The sequence below is a fragment of the Gymnoscopelus braueri genome, assembly GCF_963280865.1.
Source record: "Gymnoscopelus braueri genome assembly, chromosome: 1".
Lineage (NCBI taxonomy): Eukaryota > Metazoa > Chordata > Actinopteri > Myctophiformes > Myctophidae > Gymnoscopelus > Gymnoscopelus braueri.
The window spans coordinates 14,941,608-14,962,204 of NC_137603.1; the positions used below are offsets into that span (position 1 = coordinate 14,941,608).

Below are 20,597 nucleotides of genomic sequence, written 5' to 3' on the forward strand. Positions count from 1 at the left end.
ATTTTCAATTTAGTCAATAACTCACTTCCTGTTTCAGATTATTTTGGGCACCCCTTCTAGGATGTGTTAGGATGACCCAAGGGACATATGTGCCAAATTGTATGCTTTTTGGAGATTCTATAGGCTTTTTGAGTCAATCGCCAACACTGTAGGCGGCCATTTTCAATTTAGTCAATAACTCACTTCCTGTTGAAGACTTTTTTGGGCACCCCTTCTAGGATGTCTTAGGATGACCCAAGGGACATGTGTGACACATTTTATACTTTTTGGAGATTCTTTAGTTGTCTTTTGAGTCAATTGACAACACTAGGTGGCCATTTTCAATTTGGTCAATAACTCACTTCCTGTTTCAGATTTTTTTGGGCACCCCTTCTAGGATGTCTTAGGATGACCCAAGGGACATGTGTGCCACATTTTATGCTTTTTGGAGATTATTTTGGTGTCTTTTGAGTCAACGGTCAACAGTTTAGGTGGCCATTTTGGATTTTGTCCATAACTCACTTCCTGTTTAATTATTATTTTTTTGGGCACCCCTTCTAGGATGTTTTAGGATGACCCAAGGGACATCTGTATCAAATTTCATGCTTTTATCCGCCGCGTAACGATTTTTCACTTAGTGCCCCCTACTAAAAGTCCTCCAAAATAAAGAGCCCATTCTTTAAAGGACGACTTCACCCATTTTCAACCCGTCTTCATAATTGGACCTCACTAATGCTCATGATAATGGCACCATTTTGTCTACTCAGTCACCCGTCTACCAGTGACATCATCGATGGGGAATCCAAGATATTAGAAACTACCAGGCTTTCTGTTGCTGGAAAGTTGGCATGCTAATGGAAGGCATTGTTCTCACGTTAATAAAAATAAAACCTTCCTAACGATGTCACTGGTAGACGGGTTTCTGAAGTGTCCACAGCCCTAGTAGAAAAAAAAATACACCATTTTATGAAGATGGGTTAAGTCATCCATTTAGACCTGAGGCCGATTCTAAAAACGCCTTCTAAAACCTAACCATAGTTTTCTGAAAATGTTAATTCTTACTAAAAATAAAAAATGATGTTACTATATGTATAGCATAGCAACAGCTAATGAGACACAGAGGTGGCTCCCGGATTGAAAGGTATAACAACGTATAGGTAGCAACAGGTCTCAGCCGGTCCAATTAGGACTTCGGAACATAAAAAGGGAAATTGGACCGGGCAGGCATGCTCAAAAACATACAAATGTCACGGTCTATATGACCTGTATTTAAATAAAACAAACGAAGCTAAATCTAAACATTTTGACCATCAAAATGAGTCATTTTATTGGAGGGCAGCTAAAACTATCCGATTTGAATTGATAGACAAGTTTAAGACCAAAGTAAAATGTGGAAATAAAACATTTGGTTTATCTTAATATGCATGGGTTAGCGAGCCCAATGAGCCAGTCCCTGAAAACGATAGGAATGTCTCAGACTATCAACATTTCAACATATTCAAAGCATCTTTGGTTCAGTACTCAAGACTGTTATATAAAAATACAATCAAATCTTTACAAAGTATTCACAGCAAAGCACGAGTGCAAATTGACAATCTAAGAACCGACAGAAAGCAATAAAGAATAACCATCTCCAAATGTCATTGTGCTTAGAAGGAACAGCTGCTCCATAACATATTAAAGTGCATACTTGCTCAGTAGTTAAGTGCATAGTAAAGAGATTTACATAAAAACAGCATATACAACCTAGATATATACACTTAACCAACATGTTTACTTCAAATTCCCCCTAATGCTCAGACGATGTCCCAGACATGTCTTCAAGTCAAATTGTTAAACTAAAATATACTGTATATTGTATTGACAACTGAACACTTAATTGGCTATTACAAAGTAAAAATGAAGAAACAGTGCTCAATAGTGGACACCTACCCTGAAGAGCAATGTTTTTTTTTCTTTTCCTGTTTGGGAAAGTATGTATGAATTAATATTCGCAGTCCGTCAGTACCATTCATCCTTGACAAAGATTCTGCTACTGTATTCTTTTTGGTTGCAAGTTGAATTGCTAAAGGTTGTTGAAATGTCTACCTCAAGAGTTCTGAAAGTAGAGCCAGGTGTAATTAGAATGCAATTTAACAATACACTGTCAGAACTTAGCCATTGCCTAATAAGGTTTATATTTGTGTGCCAGTCACCATACTTCGTTTTTTCCATTTTTTACTTGGATTTAAAAGGAGCATACCAGCCTTTTTGATATGCAAGTTCTTTGTCACTGTTACTTTGATATGCAAATCCTAAAAACCATTTAAAAATATATTTTCCCCCTGTTTATATATTAGTCTATTCATGATTGTTTTTGAAGTCTAATGCCTCTCAAAAAATGTTTTACAACACCTTAAAACTACACAAAGTTTACAAAGTTAATGCTATTCTGATGCTATCAAAGTTACGTGTGACAAAGGACCCACGTGTCAAAACGGCAGGTATGCAACTTTTAAGACTTCTCTCCTGCTAAAATCACAGGATTATCACCGAGGTGAAAACAGGAATTACCATTTTAAATAATCTAAAATAACTATTGTGAATATTTCACAATTATTTCATGATGAATACAGTGTTAGACAATTCTAGAAGTTTGTCAGTTAAATAAATATACGTATATACTGTTTTTTTTTAAAGGCAGGCTTCGTTTGCTGTTGCTGCAAATATTAAAATATAAACGGAGCAGGCACATCATTTGTTTCCTGAGGGTAATTAGTTGTCTGCATCAGCTCCTGTCATAATACTGGTTGTGTCAGCTTCATCTTCAGTCCTCTTATAGCGGACAGAAGAGGAGAAGTAGCCGGCTCTGTTCTTCTTGTATATGATGAAGCCGATGGCTGTCAGGAGAGCTACGACAACCAGTATCAAGAAACCCAGAGCCACTGGAGAGGCTCTGGAACCTGAAAACCAAAATCACACAGTCAGAAAGCAGTCAACTCCCCCGATGTGTACCAGGACCAAGAGAGGCACCTGTACACTTTAAAATCCTGAGTGTTACACATGTGACCAAATGGGTCACATTTGTATGCTCTCGGAGTTACAAATGGACACTAACACTGAGGATTTCATTGTGTAGACTCAGAACATTTGAAGTCCCACTCACTTGCTGCTATTTTGCAGACCACACGGCTGTGGCTTCCTTCGCAGCTGACGTGGTACCACGTGCCTCCTTCTGCCGACACCATGACAGCACAGGGGGGCTCCGACTTCCCCCCAGACACAGACTCCCCACTCTCCCAGTTAGAGAAGGACAGATCCGAACCGTCGAACCATTTAATAGGCATACCTGATGGTCATGGGAGAGGTAGGACGGAGTAGGGATGAGTGAGGTTGAGAAGGCAAATGTATGGTCAAAATGAGAAGGTAAAAAAATCGTAAGGATTATACATTAAAAGCCCTTGTACACAGACAAAAAAATAAAAACTAACACTATTCTCTATGACCTTTCGGAACACCTACTCAATCAAACAGTTCAATTCCTGTGTTCTTTTGGACGTGTAAAAAATAAATCCCATCAGACTCTGCGCAAGGGCCAACAACAGAATGGGTGCTGTGCTGCTGTGCTACTTCTTCAGTCATGAGTTACATGATTAAATGAGGTGTGGAATACGGCATTGGCTGGTTGATGCTGTCACTTATTACTTCAATGCATGACATCCATGTTGTTTTCTGGACTTTACCTTTCTTGTCCAGGTCCATGCCCAGCCATATGCGCCTAGTGATGAGAGGATTTTCTGACATGTACTTCAATACAAAGTCATGCTCTTCTTTGGTGTTGATAGCAAGCAGATGAGCATCTGTCAAAAATATATAAATAAAACAATTTCAGGTCAGGTTATATAAAGTGAAAAAAGATGGACAGCAAGTGCTTCATATTAACAGATTAAGCCCTGTGTACGACTAATGGCCAAAAAGCTCAGACTGCCTCACCCAGACTCTGACAGATGCCCCTGGCTGCCTCCATGTTGTAAACTGTGTAGTTGTAAAAGCTCATGTCGAAGGCATAACAGTGGTCCTCGTACCGCACCCATTGGGACAAACCATTGGCCCGGGGACAGTAGTTGGACACTGGGGTCACCTGCAGCTTCGCCCCTGATTCACAGAAACAGATGGGAGTACAGTTACTGTCATGCAACTGAAATGGAAACGGGTCAAATACTAAACACAATGTTTACACTAAGTTTTGTATTTGCCTTGCAGAGTTCAGAAAAACAAAGATCAATTAAATGTAATAGTAATGGAATAACCACAGTAAAATCTGGACTGTTAATTACTAAATTACTGTGTAATAGGACTGGGCAATTAATCGAAAATATATTGAAAACGATATGTAGAACCAATAACCGAGTTTATCTTAAACATGTAGGTTAATCGAATAATCGAGAAGCATTTTGTTATATATACTTTTTTGTATCAACAAATCAACAAAAAAGAAAATTCAGTTTTTTAATCGCCTAGATCAATTAGTCTGATTAACCACTTAACCCTGTAATGTACTTTGTTGGTGACATACAAAATAGCAAAAAATGCTGATCTACATGTGATGCGTTGATCTGCTATTTTCACCCAAAAAAAAGAAACGTTAATTAATCGTAATCGAGGCAAAAGTTTGAAATAATCATATATATTGATTAAAGTCATATCGTCCAGTCCTAGTGTGTAACATGAATAGGCTAGTGACTACACACACAAGGGATGGGTCAGAATAACGATTATTCGAATAATCGGTTTTTGAGGATAAACATTGATTATAATTTTTTTATCTCATCGCTCCTACCGGAGGCTGGGTCAGGACAGAATGCCACGCCTTTCCTCTGCTCTGCATTAGCATTGTCATGTTAGCCTAATGTAGCAGGCTAGTAGGCTGGGCTATACAAGAACAAGTTCGTGAGCATCCCAAAATGAATTCACTGTTGTTTTCTATGTAATGTAAAAGGTACACAACTGCACATGATACTGTCTTTGTTTATTTCTGAAAACCAGTTGATAGGCCAAATGCAATGCTGTTATTGTAAGTGTTTTGGTGGTGATGGTGATTTAATGGGGGGAAAGAAATCCCTAAAAACAATCTTTCAAACAAAATCTCCCCCCAAAATGGTCAAATAATCGTTATTAATAGCAGTAGAATAATCAACTTTTTTGGGGAAGTCATGCACATCCCTAACATACACACACACACACACACGCACGCACGCACACACACACACGTCTTACTCTGAGATTCAGTGGAGGTGTAACAGATGGCTCCCTCTACCACGGCGTGGCATTCTGTCCTGACCCAGCCTCCAGTAGGAGTGATGTATACACAGCTACCATGTTCACCACCTTCCTGGGGGCCCGACATGGCTGCTTTGTAGTCGTATCTCGTTCCGTCAGACCACTCATACGATGAGCCACTAGCCTCAGTAGCCTGCAGGGAGGAACACAGTCATGTCAGCCCCACATGGTGAAACCAGTTATTAATTAATTAATCTATTAATTAATTAATTTAATTAACTGAAACTAGGCCTGACCCTCGATTATTCGAATAGTCGACTAATCAGTCGAGGGGTGTCTGAGTCGACTGCCTATCTCTTAGTCGAATTATGACACAAATAAATAATAATAATTTTTCAATTTTTTTATTTTTATTATTCGACTGAGATTGGACTAGTTTGTTATATTAATTAACTAATAGTTTGCCAAAAATAGGATATACATCATGATTTATTGGGAGAAACCAAGCAAGTATATGTTAAATCAGACACTAAGCACCCCTACAGCCCAAATGGAATGTTCCTCTATTGCATAACATATTTTTTGCATGATTTGACTGAGAGATTGGCAGTCGAATCAGACTGATTCGACTGCCAATCTCAGTCGAATCATGCAATTTTTTTTATTTAAAGCTTTGGGGTGTTGCATTAGTCGACTATAGGCAACTATTGGCCAGTCAGATTCGACTATAGAAATCCTTAGTCGGGGACAGGCCTAAACTGAACTGACATAAAATAAATCAAGTCTTTGGAGTCAGAGATGTGATCTGAGTGAGCTGGACCCACAATCTCATAAAGAAGCTCAAAACACAATGGAGTTAGCATCAGGTTTAACCACATAACCCTGTCATCCCTATCTTGGGAATATTTCCAAAAATAGAAGATCTTCAAGCTCACTTCATTGCGATGCGCTGTGAGATTGTAGATCAGCTATTCCCGCTATTTGTCGTACGATTAAGTATTATAGGGCGGCTAATAAGAACATTCCAAGTATCCAGCTACTATCAGTACTGTAGAGCTGTGGTTCTCAAAGTTGGGCCCGGGGACCACCAGGGGTCCTTTGGGTTAATATAGCATCAAAATCAGTTTAACCACTTTAACCTTACAGTATATACTAATACTATACATCAGCTATTTGAAAATAGTCAATCTACAAGCTCACAGATCTGCTAAAAATGTTTGAATATTTTTAAAACATTTTAACCAATCTTGTATGGGGGTCCCTCCCTGGCACAATATATTTTCCGATGGGGGTCCGCGGCCACATACATATTCATTTGCAGTGGTGTAAAAAGTACTAAAATGTTTTACTTGAGTAAAAGTATCAATACTGCAATGTAGAAATACTATATTTTACAAGTGATAATCCGGAATTAAAAATGTATTTTGTATCAAATGTATTTGTATCAAATGTACTTAAAGTATCGTGACGCATTGTGAGCTTGTAGATCAGCTATTTTCAAATGGCCGAAATGTATGTAGGGCTGAAGTGGTTATATGTTTTGTAATGATAATCAAAATCTACAAAGTAACTAGTATCTAAAGTTTTCAAATAATAGTAGTGGAGTAAAAGTACAATATTTGCCTTTGAGATGTAGTGGAGTAGAAGTAAAAGTACAGACAATTGAAAGTACTCCAGTAAAGTAAAAAATACCTAAATATTTTACTTAAGTACAGTACTTCAGTAAATGTACTTAGTTCCTTTACACCACTGTTCACTTGAAGGTCCTTGACACAAAAATGTTTTAGAACCAGTGCTGTGGTGGAGGCTCTTACATCCTGGTTGGACAGGCCGATCCAGAGTGGGAAACCATCTCTACTGGCAATGAGCTTCAGGCGTGCGTCCTGTTGGACATGGTGTATGCTGGCCAGGTGGCCACCACGATGCCCACACTCCTCCACCGCCTGGAACCAGCTCAGCTTCCTGGTAACAACCTGGTAAGTTAGGTTTCCATCGTGTTGACAATCCTTAGCAGACAGGTTGTACTCTGCTTTTGGTTCTGTGGGATTGAGGGGTGTAACGTCAAAATAAACATTTTGTTGCACGACCGTGTTATATTGTATAATATTTGTTTAAAAAAAAAAGCTAGTTAAGAAAATAACTATGTTTCATTGAGCGTCAAAGTCTACATTAGCTTTAAATGACACTTTGGTAGAGGTTGTGATAATGTGAGAGAAAGCACTGCAAATCAGAATGCCCACAACACTCCCAATTAAATAAAAGTCTCAAGGTGCATGGTCCAACAATATCCTGAGAACAAGAAAACAGCCAGCACTCAATAAATGTCCTTTTCACATGGATTTATTATACTTCACCCAGACAGAGCAACGGAACAACCTAATCAGTGTTCTTCAGATTGCATGGGGAGACAGCTCTCAGTCACTCTTTTAGCACATAAACCACAGAAAAATGATTTTGCCAATTTATAACACCACAAAACCTGGTACAGCATTTTATTTTATTTTTTTAAATACAGATTTTAACATCCTGTTGATTTTACTATTTGAAGATCCAGATCCAGTCCATGTCTTTGTCCTAATACAAATAGCTAAATCAACATCAAGTTGACAATTTTGTTTAAAACAAATGCCATACTGTACTGGCAGAATTGGCTTTGTTTGCATTCGTTTATGTGCTAAAATAATTATTTTGAGAGTTGTTTCTCTGTACAACGCAAGTCAATGAGGAGACTGTATCAACGCACAATTTATAATCAACGTGCAACAGAGCAAGATATCTCGCCAATTGTACTAGTTTACATCTTGACACGGTAAAACAACACAACCCAAACCTCTACCAAAGTCACATTGCTCTTTAACATTACAACGCATATAACATTACTTTGACTACAAAATAGCCAGTGATTCATCCATGTGAATGATCAGTCAAACAGAGCTACTGTAGCTCGTGCTTCACTTTGTTTCGGCCAAAGCCAGGGCTTCATTATCCAAGTTGTTTCCCAGATCTTAAACTACTTATTAAAAATAAATATAATGCTGGGTGAAACAGCATGCACCAACCTTTGTCCAGTTTGCAGGCCACAATGCTGCTCTGTCTGAAGAGTCTGAAAAGGTGCTCTTTTGTATAGAGCTCCCACACGCCGTCAGTGTTAAGACCAGCCATGAACTTTCCCTCCATCTCCGGTCGCCCGTTTCGCCAGTTGGAGTATTGCACGTAAGTGCCGTCATACCACTTCATCTGCTTTTCTGCAGCACAACATCAACAACAACTCACCACAGTGTCATTCTCACTCACACAGGAAGTCTTACCTCCCCAATTCACACCAACAGTGTCACGATGCTAGCACATTCTGACTGAGCAGCAAGTTTCAATGCAAAGTCTATGGACACGAATGTCTTGACGCGTTTCCATGGTGTCCCCCCATTTCTCCACCCCCACCAGGGACAGAATGATTTTATCCCTGTTCGTCCAAGAATGCACCACACCCCATTAAAACACAGAAATACCATGCCACTATTATTTATTTTAAGTTGTTAATCTGTGTATACATTCCCTAGCAAATCTCTTAGTTACACCAACATTGTTCTTGTGAAGCAGTTTGTTTATGCTTATTTGTTAAGATTATTGCTTGTGACATTTTGCAGCTGGCATTTCCATAGGTGCTTCACTGCTGCATAGAAGTTGTGGTAGTTTTTTAACTAGCAGCTGTGCAAGTGGAATTAATGAAGATGAAGGCAACATGGCATATTCTGCTATTTTCACAGAATATTCGCCTATTATGACATGCCAAGAATAAGCACACATCCACAGTGGCTCTGGGATTATGTAACTGTACTATTGTGGTCAAAAGGCTGGATAAAATGTCTTGCAGAGACTGGCAGGTAATTGACTCACATGGGATACATCGACCCAAAATCAAGGTTTAAAAAGTGGAAAGTGGAAAACAACAGTACTCACCATTGTCAACTTGGAACAGTCCCAGCCATACAAACTGGACCAGGTCTTTGAAGGGCAGGAGCTGCTGTCTGACAAACTCGTTCTCCTCTGCATTGCGGATAGTTAGGATGTCTGCATTTGAATCTAAAAACAGAAATTTCATATTCATCACCACCTCAAAGAAATGACACCAGCTTCTTAGGTAGGATCATGACCAGTCACCCCTTCTGACATCATCATGCATCTCTCTGGATATTAACTACTGACACTTGTAATCCAATCCAATCTGTACACGCAGAACAAATCCTTACCAAGTGTTTTGCAGGTGTCACTAGTCTGTCCTTTTTCCAACTGGTCCCATCTGTTGATAACCAGCTGGAAGGAATAACAGTTTGTCTTGTAGGGGATCCAGGTTGGACCATTCTTCTTATGGGGACACTTCACTGTAACACCATCGTCCGGCGCAGAGATGGTCTCCTCTACAATGAAAATCACATTATCAATAAATCAATGGTATGTCCATATAGAAGATTAGATAATATCCTTGAGCAATATTCTATACAATTAGTCAAACCTAACTCTAAACTTAAGTGAAATGGTAAGTCGAAACCATGAATATGTATTCATAACACACCATTAACAATTTCTGTACATTGTACCTACACTGTATATAAAAATGGTGGCACTATAGGAAAGCTGGGAATGTCATAACATTTCTATGGGTTACAAATCGTGGGATAAAATTTTGAAAAGAGATAACATTTTTCTGAGCATGGCGGAGAGGTTTGTACATACAGGTAGGTTAATCAGATGCCTTAGCAAAAAGGCACATTTTACTGTACTCAATTATAACCGCGAGTCTGATTTCAGTAAGTGAAATTCCTTTTCTAATGTGTTTGTGTTCTGTGTTTGTGTTAAATGTGTTTAACACTTTAACACATTGAACCTCGCCACTTTCTCAGAACGCTACAGCGAAATACCACTGCTGCTGTGAATTCAGCGTTACTCTTGCTCAAGGACACTTCGATATTAAGCCAGGAGGAGCTGGGGATCAAACTCGCCACTCTACCTCCTGAGCCACTACTGCCGTATTACCTGCTGTATGTTGCTCAATTTAGCCTAAAACAAGTGTATAACTTGACAGAGATGATTCAGCATTGTCACCGCTGTAGTTTTATTGTGCAATGTTTTCAATCATCTTCCTGTTTTGATGTGCAGTGTAGCTCCACTCACCATGATGTGGCTTATGACAGATGGCCCCCTCTAGCATCTCCTCACACTCGGTGGCTTTCCAGAAGCTGTCAGTGTCCAGGTACACACAGGAGCCACTGTCTTTAGTCGCTTCAGAAGACCAGCGACTAAAGACAGTGTGACTGTTGTCTGACCAGCGGTAGTGAATGCCATCCTGATCAAACGAAAAACAAAACGTACAAGCTATAAAGCATGCCTCCAAAAATAAACATATGATGAATAGGGCTGCAACTACAGCTACTGTATTAATTATTCTTAGCCTTTATTCTATTGATTACTTGTTTGATTAATCAAATAACCAAGATGGGTGTTTTTTTTAAATATTTAATTAATTGATTGCACCATGCAACAATAGTGAAAATAGCAGATCTACAAGCTCAGAACGCATCATGATACGACGTACTGTGAGCTTGTAGATCGGCTATTTACTTTTTTGTATCTATAATGACATGCCCAAAATAGGGATTTACTATTAATAGATTATTTTATAATTGATTAAATTGATTAGTTTGATTAACTATTACACCCCCTAATGATGAACCAACATACTGTGTACATGCATGTCTGTTTCAGAAGACTTACATCTTCACTTCTGAGGCCGATCCACATAGGTGTGCGTGCACGGCTCACATGCACAGTGAGGACAGATTGCAAGAGTGTCTCGGACACGCTGGCCAAGTCCATGTCATTTTTCCTGCATTCCTCCCGCGCCTCAAACCAGGTGAGGTTCTGGTGGAGCAGCAGGAAGGTGTGATTGTTGACGTGGAGGGGCTCCGAGGTGAAGCGGGGCTCCTCTGGCTTATCTGACATTAGAGGTGTGACGTAGGAGCAAAATGGCCGTCATGAGAAACTGACTGATGTAATGTAATATAATAGGTGTGATGATATTATTTTGTCGCTGTTGTGCAACAACCTTGTACTGTACATGTTGTAGTGATGTACCTGCATAGTGCTGGCATAGGGTTATATATTGTACATGTCGTAGTGATGTACCTGCATAGTGCTGGCATAGGGTCATATATTGTACATGTCGTAGTGATGTACCTGCATAGTGCTGGCATAGGGTTATATATTGTACATGTCGTGGTGATGTACCTGCATAGTGCTGGCATAGGGTTATATATTGTACATGTCGTAGTGATGTACCTGCATAGTGCTGGCATAGGGTCATATATTGTACATGTCGTAGTGATGTACCTGCATAGTGCTGGCATAGGGTTACATGTTGCTGCTCATTGCAGGTGCTGAAATCCCAGGTGCCCATCATGGAAGAGCTGGGATTGTTCATCATGAACACACAGAGCTGCATGTCCTCTGGATGCAAGGACTACACACACACACACACACACACACACACACACACACACACACACACACACACACACACACACACACACACACACACACACACACACACACACACACACACACACACACACACACACACACACACACACACACACACACACACACACACACACACACACACACAAATACTGCATATTTTACATATCTTATTTATTCAACAAGCTAATGCGTTTAATCATAGGCTCAACCAATGGTGTCGAGAGAAAAATCAACCAACTTTGACAAACTTAGACCCCCAATAAGCAATTTTACATTATACGGTTTTCAACTCTCAGTATGCAACCAAGTAAATGTTGAATTCACATTTCTTGTCAATTTGAGCACAGTTTAGAGCCCTTCAAGGTTTGAAGAGTACAAACTCTTAACAACTCAAGTAGCTGTGATTGTGGGGCATTCCAGGTGTAGTCAAACTGGGTTGACATTATGCCACCAAATGGTCAAACATGACTCTGTGTTCTCTCTGTGGTTTGTGTTAAAACCCTATTAGTTGACCGGGGTCCCCTAGGGATCTATATTTGGTCCCTTACCCCTTTCCCTCTACACCAAACCTCGACAACAGCCGATCTACAAGATCACAACGCGTCACGGAGCCAGAATAGAACTTACAGTGACAGGTACGCGCCTGAGCATGCCGTGAACCAGTGGATTGAAGTTGTCGTAGGAGACCGGGGTTTCATCAGCCCACTCTGCGTTGTCAGGTTTTAAATTCAAACCAATCCAAAATCTCTGGATATTATCTGGCATGTCCGGCAGCAGGGTGGTGACAAAGTCTGAACACACAGACAGAACAACGTATGGAGTGTGTTACATATAGCATGTTAATGAACTGTATTTGCCACTGAACTGTGCTATTTTTTTCAGTGAGCTTGCAAGATCTACTAAGCATAGTATAGTTAATAGTATAGTATAGTTAATAGTATTCAGGGCTATAGTTGTGAAAATATTCTTACCTTGTTCAACCTGGTCAGATATGGTGACCAGAGTCCCTCCCAGGGACTTGCATTCCTCCATGGCGGACGGGTATGGCACAAATATAATGGGATTCAGTAATGTGTAGCACTGAAAAGGACACAATTATGTATGTTTACATCTACTCATTAATCCAGCTCTTTATTCTTTCTTATTTTTCTGTCATTTCTGTTTACGTTTGGAAATGTGAATTCAAACACCAAGAAAATGTCAATGTTTTAAGTTCTAACTCGACTGACTAAATTATCTATTTTATGAGATGGACTAGACTGGTTTTTCGTCAAGATTAATAATGAAACATGTGAACCTAGCAAGTCTTAATTTTCTATCAAGACATTAAGAGCTTTAGTGCAATATTGAATGATGTCCCCAATTTGCCTTACATCCTTTAGGATGTGACAACTGCACATGTCTACTTGGCGATGTTGTTGCTGAAGCGATATATTGTTCAGCCATAACACACATGAGGAAAAAAGAACAAAGAATCATTTTGGCCGGTGGAGGATGATATCAAAATGGATTTAAACCCCGGCCCTAGCATTTAATGACCAGCAGGCGGTGTCGTAGAGTCAGACCTTATCTCTGAAGACCAAGGAGCCGTTTCCACAGGGCAGGCCGATAGGGTGAGGCTCCAAGGGCTCTATCTCCACCGATGTTATGTTGTCTCTCTCACACACGAATGGCAGTTGATGTTGACAACTGAACATATACTCTGCAAGTGAGAACATGGGGGGTTGTCGTTAAGAGGCTATACGTACAGTATGCACAACATAGGTTCTGCTCTGTGAGAATTAAAACAGAACTGTGGCCCCTTTTCCACCAAAAGAACTTGGTTCTAGAACTGGTTCCGTTGTAGATCCTTGGAACCTTGGTGCTTTCACGGAACCAGCAGCAAACCGGCTTGCGTTTCCACCAGTTTAAAGTGCCATTGTAATTAGGGACAGGAGTCCCCAGTTTCCCCAGGTTCGATTCCAGGCCTGGCCAGCAATGTGTCAAATATGACCGGTCAAGTGACCATTTAACGGGGGAAATTCAATCGCCAATGGCAGTTACAGTTACAGTTACTTTTCTTTTATGATAATTTTTCGCTTGCTTTTGCCACCGTTTAGATTGCATCTGCGTCTTCCAAACTGTAGAATAGTGACACGCCCACTTTGGTTCCCAGTTCAGGGCAAGAAAAAACAAATATGTTTTGGTTCCAGCTCCGAAACTTTTAGGGTTCTGAACCAATTCATTTTCAGTGGAAACACTCTGAACTGGTTCAAAATTATGCAGGAAGAAAGAAGGAAACCGGTTCAACCCCGATGGAAAAGGGGCTTGTGTGTACAGTATAATGGTAGTGTAATGTCTATTCACCTGGGTAGAGGTTTTCTGGACTGATAGAGGTGCATCTGCCCAAAAACGTTGGGTGATAGTACCTCGACTGGGTGAACCTGGGATACAAAGCACAAACACATACAGTATTTGTATGTATGTGTGTGGTATTTGTATGTGTATGTGTATGTGTATGTGTATGTGTGTGTGTGTGTGTGTGTGTGTGTGTGTGTGTGTGTGTGTGTGTGTGCGTGCGTGCGTGCGTGCGTGCGTGCGTGCGTGCGTGCGTGCGTGCGTGCGTGCGTGCGTGCGTGCGTGTGTACACTGTATGGAGTGTGTGTATTACGTCATGGGGAAGAGACGTCCAGGCTGTGTCATGTCGGCCCACCAGTTCTGCTTGGGAGCATCACGAGACACCTGTTGAATAACAACACGTCTCAGCTCAGCATAGATGGATGAAACGGTTCATGTAAAACATAACAAAGAACATTTGGCAGAGGCTTACATACACAGAGCGAGACAGTGCATAACACTGTGAATATCCTTATATCCTTAAACAAAACATTCACAAACAAGAAAACAAGATAGACGGCAAACACACACACACACACTCACATATTTGGGTTCTAAGGGCCAACAATTGGCAAACACCAACAAGCCGAGCATTCCACTCAATGTCATTAACACGGGCAGACCTTTGTTTACCTTTGCTATGTATTCGTGGATCTGCCTGGCTGCAGTGAAGCTGGGCGGTGCAGCCAGCTTGCTACCGTTGTGACCGCAATACATCTTGGCCTCCTCGAAGTTCAGCTTCGGCTCCGCCACAAACCAAAACTCATGACCGTCTATGAAGATAGACGTCTCATGGTGCCCACCTGAAATCCAAAAGGTCCGTTTAGGTGTGTGGATTTTTTACTATTGAGTATCGACACTAGTGATGAAAAACAGCATCAGTAGGTGTCATGTTACATGTTCACAAACTATAGACAGTCTTCAAAACTGCAGTACATGTGGTATAGACCAGTGGTTCTCAACATGGGGTCCAGGGGACTCCCAGGGGTCCCTGAGGGGGTTCCACGGGTCCCCAGCTAAATGACAAGAGAGTTAGGAACTAATGGTTCCCTAGGGCAGTGGTTCTCAACCTTTTTAGGCCGCGACCCCCGGAAATAATCATATTTGAACTAGGGACCCCCACCCTGACAAGTACTTGAAATTGTAGGAGTTGAGAGTGAGACATTACATTTTGTTTGACTCGGGTCCACAGATAAATATTGTGAAAATAGCAGATCTACAAGCTCTCAACGCCTCGCAACGCGAGGCGTTGAGAGCTTGTAGATCGTCTATTTTCACACAATGTTTGCCTCTTTCTTATTTGACAATTTGGCCAAAGTTTGACCAGTTTTTATAGTATAGTTTATTGATTACCTTTGATGCGGTAATGGTCTTTTTTCTTTTTTTCTTTTTTTTTTTTAGATATTAAAAAGGTCTTAAAAAGTCCTTAAATTGTCACTTCACTGTTAACTGGGGACCCCTTAAAAAGGTCCTGACCCACAGGTTGAGACCTCTGAGAGTGTACACATGGAACCAAATGGACTCTTACAGGTCCATTTGGTTACATTTGTACACTCTCATTTACATTCACGCTGAGGATTTTACAGTGTAGATTGGGGTCCAACGGATATAAAACATATCAAATGGTTTCAGGGGCCAGCTTGTTCAACCCAAAAGATATGAATTACATCATCATTATCATCATCACAAGGTCGGATGCTTACCAGGAATGTACCACTCTGGGCTTCTGGGTGTCTTTCCTGTTGAATGACAATCCATTACTGAATGAATTTCACATCACAGTTGAAGAAAACAAATGAGTGTGAAGGTGGCTGAATCTGACTACAACATAAATACATAGGCACTACTGGTGTTTGTGGTGTTGTGACACTGATCTTACCCCGGGGGATCTGACAGGCCCATTCTAGTTTGGCATCACAATGGAATGGTTTGGCATAGAATGGCCTGGGAGGGAAGTCGTGGAGCAGGAACACAAACAAGTGCTTCAAGCTGGTTTTCATTGTCTGATAAGCACAGAGATGATTTGAGTCAAAACCAGGAGAATGCACATTTTCATTATGTTGTCACCAGAAGAAATGTTTTTATAAATCATACACCCTAACAAAAACTAGGTTTATATTATATCACTGATTATCCCTTGCGTCTAGTTCGCTAATGTCCTCCGTTTCAACATCTTGAAACAGAACAGCTAATAAACAGGAACCTACAGACAGGAACTGTCTGAGGCTGAGGTTAGTGGTTAATGTAGCAAAAAAAAGGTTAGTGGTTAATGTAGCAAAAAAATGCCTAAAATATAACCCTCATTAAAAAGTGCAATTCCACACAGCTCACCTTAAATGCGGCACAGCCCCGGTTGTACGCGTCATCCTCGTGGAAATCTTGCTGTATAATACTCATGGCCACCTGTTGTGGAGGCATAAAAGAACCAAGGTGCAATGATTCAGTTCAACCTGGTCTTGATGCATTTCAACAACAACAAAAAGAGTTCAACTTGAAGGGTTCAATGAGGACTTGAAGTGGCACAGAGCTAAAGGTGTGTGTGTGTGTGTGTGTGTGTGTGTGTGTGTGTGTGTGTGTGTGTGTGTGTGTGTGTGTGTGTGTGTGTGTGTGTGTGTGTGTGTGTGTGTGTGTGTGTGTGTGTGTGTGTGTGTGTGTGTGTGTGTGTGTGTGTGTGTGTGTGTGTGTGTGTGTGTGTGTGTATGTGTGTGTGTGTGTGTGTCTTAGTCCTGTACTCACTGGTCTGCCATCACTCCACTCCCAGGAGCGGTCTGCTGGGTTCCTCCTGTTTAGTCCCACCCAGAAGAAACGGTCATTGCTGTAGAAACAACATGAGAAAATCACTAAATAAATTATGATCATTAAAATGTTTAGTGACAGCTCATTGTGATCTACAAAAAACAACTTTGAAGCAATACCTTGCCAAATTTCAATATTCACAATACCAATGTCGGAAAAAAGTGAGGCGGGGCTGCTACATGTGAGCAACTGTGTGTGTGTGTGTGTGTGTGTGTGTGTGTGTGTGTGTGTGTGTGTGTGTGTGTGTGTGTGTGTGTGTGTGTGTGTGTGTGTGTGTGTACGCAATGCCCACTACACCACTGTCTGTAATCTGACCTTCACCATGCTGAAACATATCCTTTACACAACTAAGCGTTTAAGTTAAATTGCATAAACATGCTGTGTCTCAATATAGCAATGCCTCACACACTTTCTGGATAAATGCCTATAACAGGTATTTTGTATTCAGCAGTCCAATATTAATACATTTGGATTAACTCTAATTACATTGGACTATTTGCAACACATTCTTCAGAGAGAGAAAGTAAGTGTGTGTGTGTGTACCTAATAGTGTCTCTTATGACATAGTTCAGCGCCCTCATCTCCTCCTGCTTTGTGAAGCTGGGCAGGTTGGCCCCTAAAGCCTGGCAGAACCTCTCAGCTCCTTCCCAGGAGCGCTTCCGACTCAGTCTCTCCTCATGGAAGACCTAACATGTAGGAAAGCACTGCATGAAAATCATCATCGTGGTGCTGTGTGCGTAACCTAGGGGTGTACGCGGATATTCGGTTATTCTACTAAACGGGGATGCCCCTAAAACCGTGGGGGGGGGGGGGGGGGCAAAGCTTGGAACTATCTGGATTTGGAAGAAGATGGGAAACAAGTGGTGTGTAGATTGTGTCCAGTTAAACTGGCATATAACAATTCGACTAGATCGATGAGAAATCACAACATCAACACCTGGACGTAAACCTCGATGACCCTGGAGCTAGCCAGAGCCCAACGCAGGCCCGCATTACATCGTTTACTGCCTGCCGCGGCTGTGACCCTGGTCGGTCAGAAAAAAATAACTCAGCTCATCACACAGGTGACCGCAACAGACACAGCTTTGACGAAGGCAAACTGATGAACTACTTGGAGCCGGAGTACACAGTGCCAGGGATTAATGTTTTTTATTATAATTTTTTATTTTTTATTTTTTTGGGGGAAAACATTTAGAACCCAAGATATCATTATCTGAAGATTTGTAGCTCCATCCACTCTTTGTTTAACTTATAACTGAAAAAGGCTGTATCTCGCTTCCTAAGCACTTTTTTTTACTAAAAAAAATGCTGGCCCAAGATATCATTATCTGAAGATTTGCAGCTCCATCCACTCTTTGTTTAACTTATAACTGAAAAAGGCTGTATCTCGCTTCCTAAGCACTTTTTTTTTACTTAAAAATAAATAAAAAATGCTGGCAGTTTAGAGAACATATTTTTTTATTTCATTGGCACTGAGAGAGTTAATATAAAAGGTCAGTGAAATGAACACCCCTCCCACACACACACACACACACACACACCTTGTAGCAGTATTTGATGTTAGGTCTGGATATCCATCCATCAGGGCACTCTGTGGTGGTGTCAGGCTCTGGTTCTGAGGGTGGTGGAGCGATGTCTATTTTACAAATGGTGCCAGCTGTGAACATGCTGCAGTTCTTCACCTCCCACATTCCCAGGGGTTTTGCTGTGGACATCACCACACAGCCCCCGTGAAGACCTAAAATGTACAATAAATAATTACAGTCTGCAGAAAACAAACTCTACACCGAACTGAAATTAACCTATAAATCCAAGATAATATCCTGCAACAGTGAAGACAACTCGAAACCCATGGTGAGAAAATACACAAGAACACAAACAAGAACAATATTGTTTATGATTCCAAACCTAAAGTGCTATACGTTTGTCCAAACCCCTAAAGTGCTTGTGCCCTGTGATTTAATTAGTATTGTTTGAACATTATATTTGCAGACATTGTCAGTTTAACAATATTCAGTACCATCAGGTTGTACATGACATCATATGTCAATCAAATCTGATCCTCTACCAGCCCCGCTGATAAAGGATCATCAGATACAGGGTTGTAAATACATTCCAAGATGACTCCCATCTATTCCAACAATCACATACCTGCAGAAAAGGTGCAGTTCAGTTATTTTAGGCACTAATGGTGCTGTGTTGTAGCGGAGTGGATACTAACTTGGTTCAAACCATCCCCAATGGGTGTACTCGACTTGGCCCAGAGCGCCGTCCTGGCTCACCCACTGGTATTCCCCTGTGTTTTTAATATCCTGGAGGCCAATCCAGAAATACTGGGTATCCTTCCCAATGTGATCCAAGAGTAGACGGCTGATGAAAGCCTGCTCAAACCTGGCAAGAACAAGGAAACATTTACATTTACAACTTGGGCATTTAGCTGACGCTCCAGACAGACTGAAGTGCGAGATTGGATTAGCAGAGTCAGCATGAGCTCCAGTCAATAAACAACAAGGTAAATAGTCACATAAGTAAAGTATAAGTAGAAAATGCAAACATCTAAAGAAAACTTACAAAAAGGGCAATTGAATTGGACAATAAAAAAACCAATACAAAGAGTGAACAAAAAGAGGAGAACATGTCGTCACTAAGTGTCGCCTTTAGGTCACAGAGAGGGGACACCATTTATCAAACATCTACCTGTTTCTTATGGTGATGTTACACTGTTCTTTGAAGGACACTTCCTTGGGGTTCAGTTGGTAGCATGAATTGCCATGTCTTCTCCATCCCTGAAAGAAGGAAGTAGATGGGAGAAATCAAGAGACTGGAACGAAATCTTGGATTCTGAGCGATACTGTAGGTCAAATCAAGACACATATTGTGGGTTTCCCTTGTCAAATGTGGTTGATTATTTAAGATAATCACGATAATTTTTCATAATTGACAGAATTGTCTCCATTCATGTACTAAGTAATTTGCTGACAAATTGCTAAAATAACATATCTACAAGCTCAGAATGTGTTGCGACACGTTGTGAGCTTGTAGATCGTCTATTTCCACTATTTTGAGTAATTTCTTACTGTATTTAAGTTATTTGTCATATCTGTTTTTTTTGCCATTTTTGTTTACAATGCCTTTAAGGCAAACAGAAATGTATTTTTTATTCATATGTTCCAATGTTCAAAGCCAAATAAATTATTAAATTGTTAATCGCAATTATTTACATGATAATTAATTGTAAACTAATATTTCATGTTGGTGACAGCCCTAGAAAGCATTTAACATCAGGTGAGGTGGATGATGATGCTCACCCCCTCAGGTGGGCAGCCGGCATTTGTCACCGACTCCCTGACTTCGCCTTTCTTCCGACACAGGAAAGGTAGTTTGAGATTGCAATCCCCCGTCCTCCAACCATGATCCTTGGGAGAGCGCAAAACATGTTTGTTTTGCGGACCACAGAATCAACACATGATGCAGAAATATAAACAGAATTCGGGTAACACACACACACACACACACACACAACACGAAACATGTATTATTCACACACACACACACACACACACACACACTCAGAAAATAGCCAATACTGAGTACATTTCAATCTACAGTATAAGGCCAAACATTATCTGAATTATTGTAATATAAAAGCCATT

At 40.7% G+C, this 20,597-nt stretch overlaps 1 protein-coding gene across 1 annotated transcript in view; it reads right to left on the reverse strand.

Moving 5' to 3' along the window:
- Positions 1-1,272: 1,272 nt before the first annotated feature.
- ly75 (lymphocyte antigen 75) overlaps positions 1,273-20,597 on the reverse strand; it is a 33,333-nt gene continuing 14,008 nt past the window's right edge. The window contains exons 9-35 of the mRNA XM_080427043.1: positions 20,253-20,360; positions 19,642-19,730; positions 19,166-19,335; positions 18,486-18,682; positions 17,488-17,630; positions 16,885-16,963; positions 16,480-16,551; positions 16,028-16,151; positions 15,852-15,887; positions 14,782-14,951; positions 14,423-14,493; positions 14,119-14,195; positions 13,338-13,474; positions 12,744-12,852; positions 12,400-12,563; positions 11,623-11,752; positions 11,008-11,228; positions 10,408-10,579; positions 9,486-9,653; positions 9,196-9,318; positions 8,298-8,483; positions 7,053-7,276; positions 5,236-5,431; positions 3,952-4,113; positions 3,702-3,818; positions 3,125-3,307; positions 1,273-2,921 (exon numbers count right to left, since the gene is read on the reverse strand). Of these exons, the coding sequence (XP_080283169.1) occupies positions 2,734-2,921; positions 3,125-3,307; positions 3,702-3,818; positions 3,952-4,113; positions 5,236-5,431; positions 7,053-7,276; positions 8,298-8,483; positions 9,196-9,318; positions 9,486-9,653; positions 10,408-10,579; positions 11,008-11,228; positions 11,623-11,752; positions 12,400-12,563; positions 12,744-12,852; positions 13,338-13,474; positions 14,119-14,195; positions 14,423-14,493; positions 14,782-14,951; positions 15,852-15,887; positions 16,028-16,151; positions 16,480-16,551; positions 16,885-16,963; positions 17,488-17,630; positions 18,486-18,682; positions 19,166-19,335; positions 19,642-19,730; positions 20,253-20,360 (3,816 nt within the window). The 3' untranslated portion in view covers positions 1,273-2,733. The remainder of the gene's footprint in view (positions 2,922-3,124; positions 3,308-3,701; positions 3,819-3,951; positions 4,114-5,235; positions 5,432-7,052; positions 7,277-8,297; positions 8,484-9,195; positions 9,319-9,485; positions 9,654-10,407; positions 10,580-11,007; positions 11,229-11,622; positions 11,753-12,399; positions 12,564-12,743; positions 12,853-13,337; positions 13,475-14,118; positions 14,196-14,422; positions 14,494-14,781; positions 14,952-15,851; positions 15,888-16,027; positions 16,152-16,479; positions 16,552-16,884; positions 16,964-17,487; positions 17,631-18,485; positions 18,683-19,165; positions 19,336-19,641; positions 19,731-20,252; positions 20,361-20,597) is intronic.